The 19,973-nt window shown below is 35.5% G+C and overlaps 1 protein-coding gene across 1 annotated transcript in view; it reads right to left on the reverse strand.

Annotated features, from left to right (window-relative positions):
• The window catches only part of LOC150089618 (ES1 protein homolog, mitochondrial-like), a 67,989-nt gene that overhangs the window by 12,101 nt on the left and 35,915 nt on the right, over window positions 1-19,973 (reverse strand). Inside the window, exons 4-6 of the mRNA XM_090368691.1 lie at window positions 19,269-19,388; window positions 14,958-15,050; window positions 5,930-6,003 (exon numbers count right to left, since the gene is read on the reverse strand). Coding sequence (XP_090224817.1) covers window positions 5,930-6,003; window positions 14,958-15,050; window positions 19,269-19,388 — 287 coding nt within the window. The remainder of the gene's footprint in view (window positions 1-5,929; window positions 6,004-14,957; window positions 15,051-19,268; window positions 19,389-19,973) is intronic.

Genomic DNA, 19,973 nt, shown 5'->3' on the forward strand with positions numbered 1-19,973 from the left:
TCAATTAATTTAAATTTAATTTACGTTATATATATATGCAAATGTGCCTAAAAAAAGATGGAAATTCCTTACAAAATACTTCATTTCTCTGTCTCTTTTGCATATGACATGTCTTAGCTATTTTTCTAAGGTAGCCCAGAAAGCACTAGTAACTTTCGTGATCTACTTTGACTACTTTTACATACTTTTACTTGACTTAGCCACCTAGCTTTCAGCCTTCACATAGTATTACTATTAGTATTAATAGTGGAAAATGATGCAAGAAAGCAAGCTTATACAGCATCAGTCAAAAAAAAAAAAAAAATTCATTTCGTCTATCCATCCCCTCCAAAAGTTTGTATAGTTCTTCCTTGAATTTATTCAAACTATCCACTCCACAACAATGGGTAGAAGCTTGTTTCATCAATCACCACCTGTTGGCTGAACGCCAACTTCTGCACATTTATTCTGCAACCATCCTTTCTCGTACATAGTCTGAGCATGAGGAAGAACCCCATCAGCATTGAGTTTGCTCAAGCCATTCAAAGCCTTAAACACCTCAATCAGGTCACCTCGCATGTCTGCAGTCTCCAGATACTACAATTTACAGAAATTAAGCCTTTCTTGGTAAGAGCACCCCTTTGTTCCCCTCACCAACCTCGTTGCCTTCTATGTATTCATTCCAGCAGCTCTACATCCTTCCTAAAATGAGGCCTCCAGGAATCTTTGCAGTATTCAAGATGTAGCCTGACCACTGCCTTATACAATGGGATAATCACCTCCTTATCCCTGCTAGCAAAATTCTTGTGTATCACTGACAAAACACTATGAGCTCTTTGAGCATTGGAGGGAGGGAGAGCTCCCTCCCTCCAATGCTCAGAGAACTTCATATCAGACTGCACAATTATCACTGGGTCCTTTTATTTTCCACTACCCTGAGTACCACACATTTGATACATTATACCGGGATTACTGCTACCCCTATGTAGTGTCTTACATTTATCAATGTTAAATTTCAATTACCATTTCTCAGCTCATCTGCCTAATTTCACTAGATCTTGTTGCAGCACAATATTTTCATTACTGTCATTAACCACCCTGCCAACCATTTTTCATCCTCAAACTTAAACATTAAGCTTGACATGCCTTCATCAATATCATTAATAAATACAAAAATCAACAACGGACCCAGCACCAAACCCTGTAGGATCCACAAATAACATTTCACAAAGAGCAGTGTCCATTGATAACCACTCTCTGTCTTCTCCCACTCCACAATCCTTTTATCCGTAACAGTAAATTTCCCTTAATGCCACACTGCTCCAATTTGTACAGCAGTCTTTTATATGCAGCAACAGTATCAAAAGCTTGCCTGAAATCCAATTATATAATATCAGAATTATTTTTTGCATCCAATTCCTTTGTTGCTGCATCACAGTATCCACTCAGATTGGTTACACAAGATCTCCCATTAACAAACTAATGCTGTGACAAGTATAACTGCACTCCTGTCTAGATGGGCCTGCATTACTTCTTTAACCAGTGACTCCACTATTTTCTCAGGAACAGAAGTTACGCTAACAGGTCAATAATGACTAATGTTACCCTTTGATTTCCCTTTGTGAATTCAGAATACATCTGCACATCTCTAATCCACACGGTCCTTCCCTGAATCCAGATGTGCTGTCATAATTATGGCTAAGCGTTTGCTTATCTTCTTTGCTGCCTCCCTTAACATAATTGGATAGATCCCATCCACACCAATTTTCTTGTTTATGTTTAACTTCAACAATTTCTCTTCCAATTTCTTCACTTATCACAAATTCATTGAACTGTATTTCTTAGTTGGTATGTATATTCTATACATAGTATATTCTATGAATATCTTCCTGAATGCTTCCCATTTAAAATTTGTTGTTGGTAACAACATTAGTTGGTACACACTGACTGTACTGATTTTAAAAACTGTCTCAGGCCACTATAGTCTCCTTTATGAATGCAAAATTTCTTCTCCTTACCCCTGATGGTAGTTACACCTTTAAGTAAATCCCACATCAATACACTATGATCTCTGTCACCTAGTGGTTCTTTTATCTGCAGATTCTTAATGCACAAAGAATCACTGCTGATAATCAGATCAAGAATGTTGTTCTGTCTTGTTTCTTCTCTAACATGCTGCTATAGAAAACAGTCATCCAATAATTCCATAAAAGTCTTGCTAGTCTGTAGTGACCAACCCACAAGTTCCAGTCAATATCTTAAAAATTAAAATCCCCATTATAAGATATTCTGATTTAATGGTCCACTCTGCTTTTCTGTACAGTTGTTCATTGTACTTGTCACAGTTATTCAGCCAATAATACACTCCTACTCTCATTTTTGTTTTCCCAGTGCTTATGTCACACCAAACTGACTTATCATTGCATTGGCCACCTATGTCAACTAGATGTGCTGCCTTTGATTTTATGTGCTTCTTAACTAAGAGCATACATACATGCACCTAATTTTGCTCTTAGTTATCCTAACACAGCTCATATATTTCCTTATTCCACGATGACCCAAAACAGCATGTTCCAATAGAATAGAAGCAGTGAAAGAATCACTTTTACTTCTGCCTGCAGTTATTGTTAATCTATTAGTCTGTGTTTCTCCCATAGAAACAGGAGTGGAACTACCACTAACTAAGTGATCGGGAGAGGCTAGTTGTGCATTAAGAAAGTTATAGACACAAGAAGAAAGATGTCTTTCCTTTCTTTTTAGTAAGCTAGCTTCTTTACTTAAAAAAAAAAAGCAAAACGAAATAACTAAGTAAATTAAGTTAGCCTGGATACAAAAGCTCTCTCTGTAATCAACTGATTTATAAGAGAAGATGACTGGAAATCACTCTAGTCACAAGTTGTTAGTAGCTTCATACAGTGGTGAGCTGTGAATATTTTAACAATGGGCTTGCAGTTTTTCCGACTTTCTACTGAGTAAATTTGATCGGTCACAGAAGTGAAGTCATCCGCAGCTTCCACCAGAGGTGCTTCCCACGCTTACACTACTACTAATGTGATTAGAGTGCATGACGCATTTTTTGTGACCAGTATGATATCTCGAGTCAGGGGCAGATTCAGGAGGGTGGACAGATGGGGCTTATCACCCTCTTAACCATGCATATAAATGTATGTGTATAATGTTCCTAGGGCTATCTAAAAAAAAAAAAAAAAAAACCTGGTCGTTATGCCTCCCCTTACGATGATACCTGGATATGATAGTGTCTGGAGTTCTAACTTTTTAGAATTTTTGAATAATATGACATCACAATCAGGGATGGATTTACACATAAGCTAAACAAGCTACAGCTTTGGGCCTACCATTATAAGGGGACTCGCTCCATCTTAAGAAATAATCCTTTTTTTAATATTATCACAGGAGAACTGTAAGAGAGAAGGGCCTCATACATATTACAGCTTAGAGCCACAACAAGTTTAAATCCTGCCCTGGTCACAATCATACTTCCTGAAGTTACTACTGCAGTAAGTATGATTTCAACAATACAAGTATTTGTCATATGACTGCAGCAATACAAATACTTGTCAACAATTTCTATTTTTCATCTCGCATTTTCGTTACATTCCATTCTTAGGTTTCCCCAACAGCTGCATATGTCGCTTCAACTATGTTTAAAATTTCTTTCAATTCCTCGTCGTCAATGGTATCATTATTTTCTTTATTTAATTTAAAATCACACTGTTGCATTAATAACCTATCCTTTAAGGATAAAACAATGCATTTAATAACTTGTCACAAGGTAATTTTTTAAATGTGTTCTTACTTTCGATTTTTATTCCTTCAAATTCTTTCCACTTCAACATGCTCTCAATTTTAGCTTCATAATTTCCTTCAGAATTTTTCAAATTAGAAATAGCATTGATAGTTCGAATAATTAATTTATCTGCTTTTACCATAGTAAATCTGTAAAGCCTCTGAAAGGTAAGAGAGCTCCTGCAGGATGTTGATCATTAGTGCTAAATGGTTAAGAAATTCCAGATTTAAAAGTCTATTTAATAATCCAGAATATTTAACAACTGATTCAAAATTTTTGCACAAAGCAGGATAATTCCTCCAACTGCAATTGCCATCCACAAGCTACAAGCTGCTCATTGTGGCCAGAACACACGACCAAACTTTATAGTTTCCACATCAAGTTCTTTAGCAATCATCCTTAATTTGCACTGGTTTTTTGGAAATTGGAGATATAATGCATACAGTTTTTTTTTAAATTATTGCCTGTATGCCATTATATTTTAGAACATTTTCTACACAGTGAAAGCCTCAACGAAATTTCAAAATCTGCCAACATTTCACTTTCATAAAATTTATATATCTTAGTTGCCTCAATCCCCACCTACATTGCTACTATCACTAGTTCTTTGGGTATTGTGCAAAATGTCGGCATCACACAGATATTCAGCTACTGTGACCGTGTAAACATAGAAAGGAGAAATTTACTGGAAGGCGCGGATCACTCACTTCTCCGAAAAACATATGTGCCTGTTTGTCAGAGCAAAGGGGAACCAACCACAACACAGGTTGACCAGAGGCTATTATCTGTGTCAGGAATCTTCTTAATCCCCTGACTGGCTATGGAAAGAATTGTAGGTTCTTTCCAGTATGGGTATTTTTCCTAAAAATTCTTGTTCCTAGTTTGGTGTCATACTGGAAAGTACCTAGATTTTGATTAGCACCATCCCCCTTAACATAAAAAAAAAGCCGTTCTTTATAATCAGATTTACAATGCTATTAAATACAGTTCTACACAAAACAATCTTAACTATGAACTTCAATATCTTACAACAAAATTCATATCTAGAAGGTACCCTACTCAATTAATTCAACAAACCATTTTCACAGTCCAAATTAATATTAACAATCCACCCAAACACACCTCTAATAATAATTTACGTATTATCCTTCCTTATCATAGTAATTTTGCAATCAGTTTCGCCGCATATTCAAAAGTACTGACATCACCCTCACATTCTCAACTTATAATAAACTTGGCTCATTATTTAATTCATACAAAGACACACAAAAATATCATATCAGTGATATGAACAATATTATTTACCTAATAAAATGTCAACCTAACTGCAATGCATGTTACATTGATAGCACAACTTCAAAGTATGGTTCTATTAAAACATCAAACACACGTGCGTACTATCACTACAATAGCTTTAGGACAGGTCAAACCAACACAGAACTAGCATCACAAGTTCAATCTTGTAATCACACCCCCTTAGTAGACTCAGGCATTCCCATTATCAAATTAAAATCCAGTTTTAAAATTTTCCAATATGAAGCCTTAGTTATAGAATGGTTCCGCCGCCATTCCAATCTCCAAGGATTAAATACCAAACTACCTTACAATATCGCACCGGCTTGGAATCTCATGCACTTGAGATTTCCACATGTAACCAGGAGCATCACTGGAACTTAGCTTTCTTAAATACATGCGTTTACTCACAACCCATCATTGCCAACTGAAGACGTGGATAACGAAAGCCACTTGTTATGGCTATTGGCCTCCAGTGTTAACCATTTATTTTCAACTTTAATATTGACAACCAAGGACAAAAACGTGCACTTCTACTTCCTTGTGCATATTTTAACTTCTGTTTTTTAAAACCCCAACTTACTTACTCTCAATTTAAATTAAAATTATCATCCACCCTATTCAAACATTAATTGCAGATTATAAAAAAAAGGTGAGTATCATAATAAATTAAGCTATGCTATCATATTAAGTCAATTATAAATGGTATTTTAAGAAATCTACAATTATCGAATTGAATTATGACATCTCAAACACTCTCATTCTAAAATTAAAACAAATTATTGCTGTTTCAATCAAAAATTTATGAAATATCATGAATTAAATCATAAAAACAAAAAATTACCTTACCTTTATCTTGCCCTAATGTTATTTCTATCCTCTTTAAAACTCTTGCAACCAAAACAGGAGCAATGCAACAGAGACTTAAAAAAAACCAAAAAAAAAACCACCTGAATACAGATACATAATTAGATATTTATGTATCTAATTAGATAGTTAAGTTATTTTAAAATAACTTAAATATATAATTATGAAAAAATAAGAAATATTTCAAAATTCTGACAAAAAATTGAGAATTAATTATGGGAGAGCTATTAATTTTGGAGGAATGAAATTTTTGCAATAATACAATTGCAATCTTATACAAGAATATTTGCTGATATTTTTCCATGTAATTCACTCATATTAGCCCTTTATCTACCTCCACTTCTCTACATAAGTAATTCTCAAACCAACAAAAAGTGTTTTAACTTACTACACTATGGCTAGAGCTGTATGACTAGATACAGAAAGTTCAGATAACACGAAAAAATAAACACAAAGAGAAATAAAAATGAAAAAGTAATGGTGAGTAAAAATAAATGTACAGAACACAAAACTAATGAATGATATAAAGTCATAGTTAAAAAAGTGATTAACTTAATGTTTAAGAAACTTCTTTCTAAAAGGACAAGTACACGAATTTATTGCTTACAAAGTTTTAAATTAGAAATTAGTTATAATCTTAATTATAAAAAGCATTCTGAAAACAAAGTCTATGATGGGTTACTGGTAGACAGTGTTTCTGGACATGAATCTTTTACCAGAAAGGAAGAGTGAAAATGCTGCATGTTTTGTTTTTGTTTTAAAATAAAGTTTTGCAGGGCAAACATTTTTCTGCAGCAAAAGTTCTCCAATGAAGAATAGGAGATAGGAAACCTCTTGTTTACTATTATTTGATTCGCATTGCAAAAGCTGGAACTTGTTTAAAACAGTAATGGAACTGTCAGTGACCTTGATTAAAAAAAATATATAAAAAAAAAAAAAAAACTTTGCAATGATAGCCAAAAAGAGGATCACAACATTCAAACACTTGCCTGACAGTGCTTGAAATTAACATTTGCCTTAATATGTTGACCTCCACAAGCATAACTGCAATGGTTTTCCTTGTTGGGGGAGGGGGGGGTTTAAGCTACCAGGATTGCTAATTTAGTCCCTTGTTTAGCTAAGCAAAGTAGCATTTATTGCAATGGACACCTTATAGCTAAGAAATAAGTTTATATAAACTGCATTCCTTTCCTGAAGGTCAGCTATGATAGGGTGGCATAAAAGATCAATATATCAAAAACATGACATGCAGGTTTCAACCAGTGGACAATGTTACCCAAAAAAAATGGCTCAATATATGCCACAATAAAACCACATCTAATGATAAAATCGTTAATATTACTAATGATTGGATGTACTCACTATATTGGATGTCTCCTTGTATAACTGGATGTTATACTGAAACAGTAGAGGAAGAATGGGATCTGGGAGTTATAATATGGGCAAATATGAAGTTTTCTGAGTAGTCTAAACAAGCAGCCAGGAAAGCCCACAGTGTTCTATCGTTGATTTATTGAACATCATCCTGTGGAGATAGGGAGGTCATAGTCCTACTGTATAAGGCAATTGTAAGACCACGTTCAAGTATGGAGACCTCATCTGGAAAAAGACATTGAGCTTCTTGAAAGGGTCTAAAGATGGGCAACTAGCATGGTGAGATTGGAAAATGAGTGACCACTCTGAATATGTGGGCTACAGAGCATGGCAACCAGGCACCTCAGAGGTGACCTGAATGAGGTTTGTAAGGCTCTGAGAGGGGTTGGTAAAATGAACAAAGATGGAATTTTCACTGTTATAGAGAATTCCAGAACTCGTTGGCATAAATGCTAATTACAGGGGAAGAGGTTTAGACTAGACTGTAGGAAGTTTCCTTTTAGCCAGTGAGTCAATTTCTGGAACAGGTTGCCTTCACAGACAGTTGAGGCTGACAGTTTGATTAAATTCAAAGATCAACTGGATGTTAGGAGGGAAACAAATAATTTGTATTTTCTTACCTACTCTCTTGTTTTTTTTTTTTTTTTTTTTTTTTGGCCAGTGCAGCAAAAGCCTCTGGCTCCTTGCATTGTATGACTATTACTACATACACTACCCACCCCAGAGGCTTTATCTCTCAGCCTTTACAGATTCTCTGATATCATTATGTCACTTATTTTACAATTCAATTTGACTTCACTAATCCCCATGGTACCAAAGTAGTTTCAATAGCGAAAATCATGGCAAAATACCTGTTCAAACTCAGCTGCCATTTCAATTGGTTTGCCAATTATATCATTTGGACCTTATAAGAGGGGCCTATCAAATTCAGTTTTTTTGGATTTTTTTTGTAGTAGTAGTAATGGCAAATGATGCAAGAAAGCAAGCTTATATAGCATCAGCCAAAAAAAAAAAAAAAAAAAAAAAACCTACACAGTTCACCCATCTGTATTCTCCAAATATCTGCCTAGTTCTTCCTTGAATTTATTCAACCAGTCCACTTCCACAACAACAGTTGGAGGTCTGTTCCAACAATCAACCACCTGCTGGCTGAAGGCAAACTTCTGCACATCTATCCTGCAACCATCCTTCCTAACTTAAATTTAAACCCCTTCATGCATATAGTTAGTTTCAGAAAGAGGAAGAATGCTATTATCATTCAGCATAACCAATCAGTTCAAGGCTTCAAACACCTCAATCAGATCTCCCCGCTTGCACCTAATCTCAAGACATTGCAATTTGCAGAACCAAAGACTTTCTAGGTAAGAGCACCCTTTTGTTCTCTTCACCAGTCTGGTTGCCCTTCTCTGCAATCATTCCAGCAGATCTGCATCATTCCTAAAGTGAGGCCTCCAGACCTGTATACAGTACTCAAAATGCAGCCTAACCATGGCCTTATACAAAGGCATAATCATCACCTTATCCTACTAGCAAAGTTTCTGTATATCATTAACAAAACCCCATGAGCTGTCCTCCCTGGCAACATGCCTGCACTGCTCAGAGAATTTCACGTCTGACTGCACAATTACCCCGTCTTTTTCATTCTCCAACTCCCTGAGTGTAGTACCACACAGTTGATAAGTTACTCTGCAGTCACTACTACCCATATGTAGTACTTTTCATTTGTCAATGTTAAACTTCAACTGCCATTTCTCAGTCCATCTACCTAATTTTTCTAGATCTTGTTGCAGTTGCTCACCCTAATGACTGTCATTAACCACCCTGCCAACCTTTGTATTATCTGCAAACTTAGACATTAAGCCTGCTATACCTTCATCAATACCATTGATAAATATTGAAAACAACAATGGACCCAGCACTGAACCCTGGGGAACTCCATTAATACCATTAGTCCATGAAAAGCAGTGCCCATTGATAACCACTCTCAGTCTTCCACCTAATCATCCCTTTATCCATAGCAGTAACTTCTCCTTAATGCAACATTGCTGGCACCTCCGTAGCCAGGTGGGCAGGAGCAGCAGTGCATAGCACATGCTTCTTGATTAGACTGGGGTTCGAGCCCATGAGCCACCAAATACGGAGGATGCGGAAAAGTCAGGGAATGACCACCGTATATCCCCAGAGCAATATGGCCTTAGTTGCTAATGCTCCTAAATAATAACAACAACAGCAACATTGCTCCAGTTTGTACAGCAGTCTTATGTGCAACAGTATCAAAAGCCAAGCCTTCCTGAAATCCAAGTATATGATGTCAAAATTATTTTTAGCATCCAATTCCTTTGTCACTGTATCATAATTGCCTATCTGGTTGGTTAGACAAGACTGCTCCTTAACAAATCCATGCTATGTTTGCAGTATAATTGCATGCCTGTCTAGATGGATTCTGGACAGTTTGCATTCGTATATGAATAGAACTTCTTTTCCTCATTATTAGCTCTCTTCTCCAGCAAATTTTCATACTCAACTGCTGAAATTCTTATTCCCATCGGTGTTTTTATTACATATTTGCTTATAGTTATCACATAAACCAATGTGATATAGCCTGTAATTATCCCATACCTTTTTCTTTTTCTGAATTAAATCTTTCACTCACCTGTGATCTAGATGACTCAAGAAACTACTCCCAATATATGTATTGCATGTTCATGATTGCAGTTTTTAAGAGGAAAATTAAAGTTAGCCATAATGATGCACTTGCTTCTGCATATCTATTCAAGTTGTTACCTAAAAGAGATCTTTATCATACTCTTTAAATTGCTTGGCTTATAACACACTCCCACTATCATTTTTTTTCTTACCATTAGTCATACCACACCACAAAATTCATCTGGATTTGTTCAAGCTGTGGGAACTGTCTTGTTGCTCTCAAGCAGCATTATCCCCACCCCCCCCACTCTATCACTCCTCCATTTCTCCTGAACACATCGTACTCACAACAGTGAAATCCATTATCTCCTATCTCTAAATGGTACTGTGTTTCAGTTACGATATCAGAATTAGCTGACCAGAAGCTCAAGTTCACTCACTTATTTATAATACTCCTATCATAGACAGGTTAAGTTTTGTATTATTTTCCTTTTTACTACCCTAATACAGCCCTAATTTATCCAGGCTTTCTCTGTGTGTGTGTGTGGGGGGGGGGGGATATAACTACTACAGATTATTGTGTCTGATATGCTCGCTTTTTCTGTGTGAATGGAATTACGAGGTATCACTAAAAAATACTCGAGGAGGATACAAGTAACTCCTTCGATATCCTATAAAACATCTTATATAATTAAGTCACCATCACAGTGGTCAATGTAAATGCTGATCAAGACAGGAGACTAATCACAGAATCAAACCAGCCACATATAAGCCTGGCATAATGGAACAAAAGATTATCATTCTGAAAAAAGAAAGGCAGAGTTTTCCACAAATGTTAAGAGCGTAGACCAGGGCTGTTCAACCCACTAGCCATGTGTGGTCCATTCCTTCATACTGCATGGCCCACATCCATGCTGGCAGCTCAAAGTGTTATTCCTTCCTCACCAGTCCCCCCAATTCTAACACTAAAATGTCACAAAATATAGTTTCAGCTTGGCAGAAAATATTTGGTATTACGTTTTTATGTATCTTGTATCTTCCTCAGTATTTAACTATACATGTTTTTAAACATGATTGTAATAATACTGTAATAATCATGTTAATTATTAAATATAAAAAAGCAAACTATATATAAACACTGATTAACAAAAATTAACATATCCACTGCCACCTATGTTTGAGAAGCTGCATTCAATGTGCCATAATTTTCAGAATGTTATGGAGCAATTCCTTTAATATCTGCTTAAAAATAAATAACAGTCAAAAAATAAGTCTCAAATTCATAGAAAAAAGTGAACATTTACTTTTGGGCTCATTTGTTCTGATTTACTTTTTTTGTAAATCAGAACAGATTTTATAAAAATTTTATCTCATGTACCTAAACTAATCTCAACACAAGCAAAGAATAAATAAAAACTGATTACCAAACCTTTACAGTACACAGCTGACAGTAAACAAAAACTAAGAGCTACTGCAAATAGTGCAGAGTTCAATCAGTGTGCAGATATCGAATCAGTGTTGCCTGTACTTTTATAGTACTCATTTATTGACCACTTAAGAATGACTGCATATATCTGTAATGGCACATTACTTTGGCACTATTTGCAACATATAGGCTCAGCAGCAGTGAACATGTAAAATGATTCCTTACCACTAACCTAAGTAGTGGTAAGGAACTGTTCTTGTGGCTCATGATCTTCTGCCCACAAGAGCTCGTTTGGCTCATGATCTTCTGCCCACAAGAGTCGTGTGGCTCACGATCTTCTGCCCACAAGAGCTCGTGTGGCTCATGATCTTCTTCCCACAAGAGCTCTTGTGGCTCATGATCTTCTACCCACAAGAGCTCTTGTGGCTCATGATCTTCTGCCCACAAGAGCTCGTGCAGCTCATGATGTTCAGCCTTTTATTATCTGTTTTGTCCTCTAGCAAAACAAAAAAAGGTTGGATACCCCTGTCATTTAAAATATCAATATATATGATCTGGCACTGAAGACTTTCAGCACATGAGATATGTGGCCCAAAACATAAGAAACTGCTGCACATAATGGTTAAGCATCCTCTGAACTTCACTGGTGTGATGTTTAGCATTTATATGTGGGGCTATGAAAAGAAAAAAGTCAGTACAACTTCCTTTATACACTATGTGCACTTCTGAATAGTATGAATGATGTTGTTGACATCTAAATCTCAATATCAGGATTTACAGTATCATCTTCAAAGATGACATAACTGCCCTCTTCAAGCTTCACTAATCTGCTTTTTTTGTTTAATGAATTGTGGTTTAACTACTGTAAAAACTTTGGGCTTTCTCCTTTTTGCAAAATTGATAGTATGGACATCAGAGGACTCAAATGGTCTGTGTAGCACATACCAACAAATTACACACTGTGCTACAGCCTTACCAGCTGGCACATCATTAAACTCCAAACTAATTAACCAAGCAGTATAAAATTATACCCCTTTGGAACTCCACAAGCTTCTTTTAGCATTAGCATTAGTAAAGGCACATGATGCAAGAAAGCAAGCTTATATAGCATCAGCCAAAAAACCCTTCTCATTTTACCCATCCACTCGCTCCAAATGTTGGTCTAGTTCTGCCTTGAATCTATTTAAGCTATCAACTTCTACAATGACAGATGGAAGTTTGTTCCAGCAATCAACCACCCACTGGCTAAAGGCAAACTTCTGTACATCTATCCTACAACTGCCTTTCCTCAATTTGAATTTATGTCCTCTAAGGCAATTATTTTCAGCAAGAGGAAGAGTCCCATCAGCATTGAGCATGCTCAAACCATTCAAGGCTTTATACAACTCAATCAGATAACCTCGCAGGTGTCTAGTCATAAGAGAAATTCTTTGTTCCATTCACTAGCCTTGTTGCCCTTCTCTGTACTCATTCCAGCAGATCTACATCCTTGCTAAAATGAGGCCTCCAGATCTGTATACAGTGCCCAAGGTGTGGCCTGACCATTGCCTTATACAAGGGGATAATCGCCTCCTTATCCGTGCTAGAAAAATTCCTGTATATCATTGAGAAGACATCATGAGCTACTCTTGCAGACCGTCTGCACTGCTCAGAAAACTTCATATCTGCCTGCACAATTATGCCCAGGTCCTTTTCATTCTCTACCACTGTCAGTGTAGTTCCACACAGTTGATACATTACACTGGGGTTACTGCTTCTCATATGCAGTACTTTAAATTTGTCAATGTTAAACTTCAGTTGCCACCTCTCAGCCCATCTGCTCAACTTTTCTAGATCCTGTTGTAGCAGCGTACTTTCATTAGAGTCATTAACAACCCTGCCGACCTTTGTATCATCTGCAAACTTGGACATTAAGCCTGATATACTGTCATCAATATCATTAATAAATACAGAAAACAACAATGGACTCAACACTGAACCCTGGGGGACCCCACTAATAACATTAGTCCACGAAGAGCAGTGTCCATTGATTACCACTCTTTTGTCTTCTCCCACTCAACCATCCCTTTAAAGATAGCAGCAATTTGCCTCCAATGCCACACTGCTCCAACTGGTGCAGCAGTCATCCATGTGCAACAGTATCAAAAGCCTTTCTAAGATCCAAATATATGATATCAAAATTATTCTTTGCATCCAGTTCCTTTGTGACCACATCATAGTATCCAATCAATTTGGTCAGACAAGACTTCCCCTTAACACACCCATGCTGTGTCCGAGCTATAACTGAAGTCTTGTCTAGATGATCTTGCAGTGCTTCTTGAACCAGTGGCTCCATTAATTTCCCTAGAACAGAAGTTAAACTAACAGGTCTATAATTACTTGTGTCTTTGTGAATTTGGGTCACATTTTCACATCTCCAGTCTCTGGGTACCTCCCCTGAGTCCAAGGAAGCTCTCATAATTAGAGCTAAGGGTTTGCTTACTTCCTTTGTTGCCTCCTTTAATAAACTGGATAGATCCCATCCACCCCAGGTGCCTTTCTTATGTTTATCTTCAACAATTTCTCCTCCACTTTGCTCTCAGGTATTACAAAATCATCTAGCTCACTGCCAGAGTTTAATTCACCTCTGAAATTCCCCTCCCTGAATAACTCCTCATGTGTGAATGTAGATGCAAAATACTCATTTAGTTTGTTAGCTACCTGAGCAGGATCATCAACAGTTGAACCACTGATATCAAGTGGACCAATCTAATTCATCCCCTTCCTTCTAGAGTTTACATAAGTAAAGAACACTTTGCTGTTTTTCTTTGCATTCTTTGCCAAGGATTTCTCGTAATCTGCCTTGATCTACCTATCCTCCTTTGTGGCTTTTGTGTCACCTGTTAATTTATATGTATCCCATGCATTTCTCTTGTCTGCCACATGTCTAATTAGTTCATCTGACATCCATTTAGGCCTAAACCTTGAACAATATTTCTTAGGTGGTATGAAAAGCCTAGTAGCTTCCAAGATTAATTATTTGAATGCTTCCCATTTTGAATTTGCTGTTGGTAACATCATCAGTTGGTCCCACCTAAGAAATATTGTTCAAGGTTTAGGTATTATAATTCTATCTTATAATACTTAAATACTTTCTTACTTGACTCATACGAACTAACACTGATGTCTCTAGAGTTTCATGTTCCTCATCTGCATACTTGACTTTCATTATTCCCTTTGCAATGTTTGAATATTTTTTGGTGAACAATATATTTAAAAATTAAGTAGCTGAAAATTACATATTTCTTGTAGATTAAAACTGGCAGTACTGGATAATGTGAACTGGATAATGATAATCATTTACAATCACCACTAAACCGATATAGAAAATTTTAACAATATTGCCATTTATGCTATGCTATGAATGAGAAAATGTGACCATATTTAAAAATTATGCTTATTTGGTCTCACCTAGGTGGAGAGTATTAAATAATAGGTAATTATTACTTTCAGAACCTTATCACTTTAAATAAGTTACAGAATATCAATTAACATGATTCAAGCATCCAATTCAATTATACTCACGCAATAGGTTTTTTTGCTGCATGGAATTCTTTTATTATTTGTTCTACTTCAGGAATAACTTTACAATTTACCCCGTCGACAGCAAATGTTGACCTAATAACATAACACTGCATGAGCAGAACATCACATAATCAATAAAAGAGAGCTATTACATAAAGAAATAACTAGCACACACATACGCATGGTGCAATCCTTGAGAACGTTCCATAAATTTTAAAGCCAGAATTCAAATGAACAGTGTCATATGTCTGATATCAGTTTATTGTAGTGCAACAGTGTACTACTCACACTGATGTACAATATAATCAACTATTACATCAGATAATCTTGAAAGGAGCTAAAGATTCGCAACCCAATTGGTAAGATCTGTAAAAGGGATGCCCATATGCAGAAAGTGCCTAGAAAGTTAATTGATATTCTTTTTACTAAGCTTGGTAAATAGACACCTTAAGAGGGTATCTGATTGAGGTCTGTAAATTCAAATTACAGGGAAACAGGTGTTAAACTGAATCATAGGAAGCTTTCTTTTAGCCAATGAGTTGTTAATAACTGGAATAAGTTACTTCCATAAGCTCTCAGCTTCAACTATCCACAGAAGTGGGTAGTTGAGGCTGACAACATGAAGAAATCCAAAGCTTAATGAGCATCTACATAAGGAGAAAACAGACAGTTTATTTTTATTATTTAAAAAAATTTTTTTTTGGCTGGCACAGCAAAAGCCTGGGATTTCCTTGTACTGTGTGACTAATACTACAGTTTTTTAAAATGGAGGACAAGAGCAATTCATGTCAGATATCACATGATAATCAACTTCCCAAGGCAACTGACACTAAAGACATCTCAAAACTGAATGAACAGCACCAGCTTTGTATGATATCACATTGCTACACAGAATCAGAATGGTAGCTGCAAGCTATATTAGGTCTTCTGGATGGTGAGAATTTTTGTGCAAAGTATTCTTAAGAAAATTTCTGTAGCAGGGCTACTGTGACAGTAGCCCTTTTTACAGCCTAATACTCACAGTCTACTCTCCATGTATTCTTTTCAGTCACAATCATTCCACTCATGTCACTTGTCATAATCATCAACTTGAGTGTTAACTGTTAGATATTTTTTCAGATGAGAAGTTTGATGTCTGTCATGATTTTTTTTTTCAATCCTGTATTAATTTTTCATCAATAATTATGCACTACTATCTTTGTAAACTTCTAGAAAAGCTTATCATCATGTTGATATCCAAGCTAAGATATCAAATAATGATGAGAAACTGCTGGCTTCGATTCTGAAATATTAGTATACTAAATACAATATAATTTTAAAAACAAACACTTCATTAGAAATCTGGCCTTTGGTGTACAAAACACTCAAAATGATCTGCAATATAATACCATGCTTACTTGCATTACTTATGAAATGACTCTTGCATTCCTTACAACTATAAAAAGTAGTAAATATGAATTTATTTTACATAGACAAGAAATAAAGAGGCACTTAAAATTTCATTTAAAAAAGAAGAAATTAAAAAATTTCAATTTACTCAAACTTTTAATTTTTACATGTGCTACAACATTATATAAATTCAACAAAACTTGTACTGTCCAATACTCAACAGGCTATACTTTATAGATGCGTCAACTTGGATAAACACAATTCTATAAAAAATCATGGGACAATCCCCTCACTACAAAAAATTGCATATGGCTACAAAAATGTAAATATTTTGGCCTATAAAGGTAATCAGAAGTTAGCCCAGAATTCATTTCTAATGTGTACACTGATGATGACCACCGGGAAGAGGTAACAAAGTTCCTCTTCCCGGTGGTCATCATCAGTGTACACATTTTTTGCAACTTCATCAGTGATGAAGTTGCAAATGCTTCAAAAAATATTCAAAAATGGAATTAGAATGAGACTGCAGTCTAAATTCAGTTTCAACAAAACCTGTTTTAAAAATCTAAAAATGTAAAAAATTCAGAAAAAAACTTTTCCTAAATTTTATAAAAAATATTTTTAAAAAAGTATTTTTACCAGAATTTGCATACTGTGATGAGGTATTCTCTCTTTGATCTTTATCATTGGCACTATCAGCAGAATAATATATCCTTATGGGTTGTCATAAGATGGATTTGTAGTAGCAAAAATTAATTAAAATTACAAAGTGAACCAAAAACAAAGGTGGGGGGAGGTGAAAAAGTAGTAACATAGGATAAAGTTGAAGATTAGGGGCATTAGTCTCATAAACTCAATAATTTTGGTTCATTTCTTATTTAAATAAAAAAAAAAAAAAAAAAAGAGAGAAAAGGTCAAAATCTGCTTTCTTCCACCGAATCACTGAGTGAATAGGTTGCAACTTATTCTATCTACCAGTAAACCTACTAATATGAAAACAGGTATTACCAGCAACCACCTTTGCAACATGAAGATACTGATGATAATGATACAACCAACAAAAACCTAAATATACAAGAGTCTGAGCTTGAAAATACACTATATATTAATCAACAGAACACAAAAAAATGTAAATAAACAATTACAATTGAAGAAATCATAGAAAGAAAAACAAAGTAAACCTGACAAATCATTTGCACAATATGTACAATTCTGGATACATAAAAGCTATGATGCAGAAAAATATTTCTTGGAAATCATTTCTTCAAAGCTTTAAATACTTAATGAAATCAGTGAACTTACTGAAAAACACATTCAAAGGATATTTTCTGAAACTGGTGAAATATCAACAAGTGTTCAACCTACAAGAAACTCATGATTTCTAGTATCAATATTAAAATGGATAAAATGATGAAAAGAGCATACATTTTCTGCATCTGCCAAAAAAAAAAAAAAAAAAAAAAAAACACAATCGCTCATACTACTTTCCCCACTGACAAAAAGTGACCATCTAACTCCACTTTGAACTTAACCAAACTTTCAGCTGTGGCCACCTTGGTGAGTACTCTATTCCAATGATCTGCAACATACCAGCTAAAAGTAAATTTCATGAGATCCAGCCTTCCGTTACTCCATATTTCTACATATAGTTCCAACAACAACTAAGTTCCCAATGTATCCACCTATTCATCAACTGACACCTCAATCTTAAACTTCATTTTTGCAATAGCCTAATTTTTACTATGAAACTTCATCCAACTATTCCAGATCTGGCAAACTTACCCCCACCCAAAACAATTAAATGCTCCTTCTGTGCCTTTTTCCACAACACCCATTGAACTTACTTAGTGTTTCAATTATTAAATATGCCTATCAATTATTGATTGGTTTTTACTAATTTGCATGCACCTCCATAGCCAGGTGGGAAGGAGCAGCAGTGCGTAGCACACGCTTCTTGATTAGACCGGGGTTCGAGCCCGTCACCACCAAATACGGAGAATGCGCAAAGGTCAGGGAATGACCACCGCATATCCCGGAGCAATATGGCCTTAGTTGCTAATGCTCCTAAAAACCAAATAACAAACAAACAAACAAACAAACTAATTTGCATTAATGTAATATAAAATAATAGGCTTATCCACATTGTAATAAATAAAGAACTTAAAGTACTTTTTAACTAGTTGCTATAATAGCCATTGTCAACACACTCACATTGCAAGAAGTGGATGTTCTGTTTCTGGATACATACTCACTTTCCAAACTAATTCTGTGATCCTTTAAATATCTGTAAAATGACTAAAATTAACAAATGTATTTTAGTAGATAAATAAACAAGCAATGGAAGGTTATTAGTAATAGCAAAAGCCAGGTGCATTAGAACACAGAAGACAGCATAATTAAGTCAGGAGGAAAAAAAGTCCCATTTTATTTTTGATTTTATTTTTTCCCAAGTGTGAGAACAAGTAAAATTAACATGTTGCTAACAAAAACAGATATCAGGTTTTGGTTGAAATCTACATGGGCTAGGACTGTTACTTCTATATGAAAAACGACTGAAATAGACAGGGGGGTGACTACTTCTTAAAGCATCTTTAGAGTTAAAGTTAAAACCATTTACCTATGCATTTTACATTGAAAAATCTTATTCAGACTTGAATTTATATTTCCATTTCCTTACTACACTATTTCCATGTTAATTTGCTGTGCAAATCCATTTTGTATGATAAAAAATTAGGCTTTTTTGAGGTAAATGAGGAACACAGCCTATTATAATACTCTGTTATGGGGAAAATTATTTTCCCCGTAACACAAACTTTTACAGAAATGCATTATTCATGTTAATCAAAGCAGGGGAAGATACATAAATATAATAAAAATGTAATATTATATACCAGAATATTCAATACAACACTAATAACTCACAAGTTTTTTGCAGCACCAAACCCTCCAGGAAAAACAATGGCATCACAAGAATTCACTTTCAAGTTTGTAAGCTTCTGGATTTTCCCTCTTGCAATGCGTGCTGATTCAACTAATACATTCCTGCAGAAAAAAAGATAAATTAATGGTAATGGCAAAACGATCTAGACTCTGCACAGACTAGCTAACTAATATAGACTACCACACTGTATAGTACTCTTATTTCAAACATCCAAATTTTGTTACAATTGTTACTATTGAATACACCATGAATTGTAAAACTAATAGAGTAAGCTTATCTGTGAAAAGATGTAAACCTCCCAAACACTTCCTAATTCATTTCACAAATATATGTGGCCTCAATTCTAGTCTCAACGATGTCCATTTCCACTTGCAATCTGCCAAACCCAGTGTACTTTTTCTGACAGAATCTATCGGTTGATTCAACTACTGCTCATCTCAGTTGCCCAAATTATTCACTGTATGATTCCTTTCGCCTCAAAGGTGGTACTTGTGCATATATCCGTTCCGATATTCCCTGTCAGAGACTTGGTAATTTGGAATCTCCTCTTTTTGATCTTCTCTGGCTCAAAATCTCTCTCTACCTCATTGTGTCAAATTCATCTGTTGTCTCTACCGTTCTCCTAACTCCACTAATCACTTGGAGCTCTCTGACTTCCTCTCTTTGCAACTTGACTTTCTCCAGTC

The sequence above is a fragment of the Mastigoproctus giganteus genome, chromosome 2 (assembly GCF_048544385.1).
Source record: "Mastigoproctus giganteus isolate SK-2022 chromosome 2, ASM4854438v1, whole genome shotgun sequence".
NCBI classification, from domain to species: domain Eukaryota; kingdom Metazoa; phylum Arthropoda; class Arachnida; order Uropygi; family Thelyphonidae; genus Mastigoproctus; species Mastigoproctus giganteus.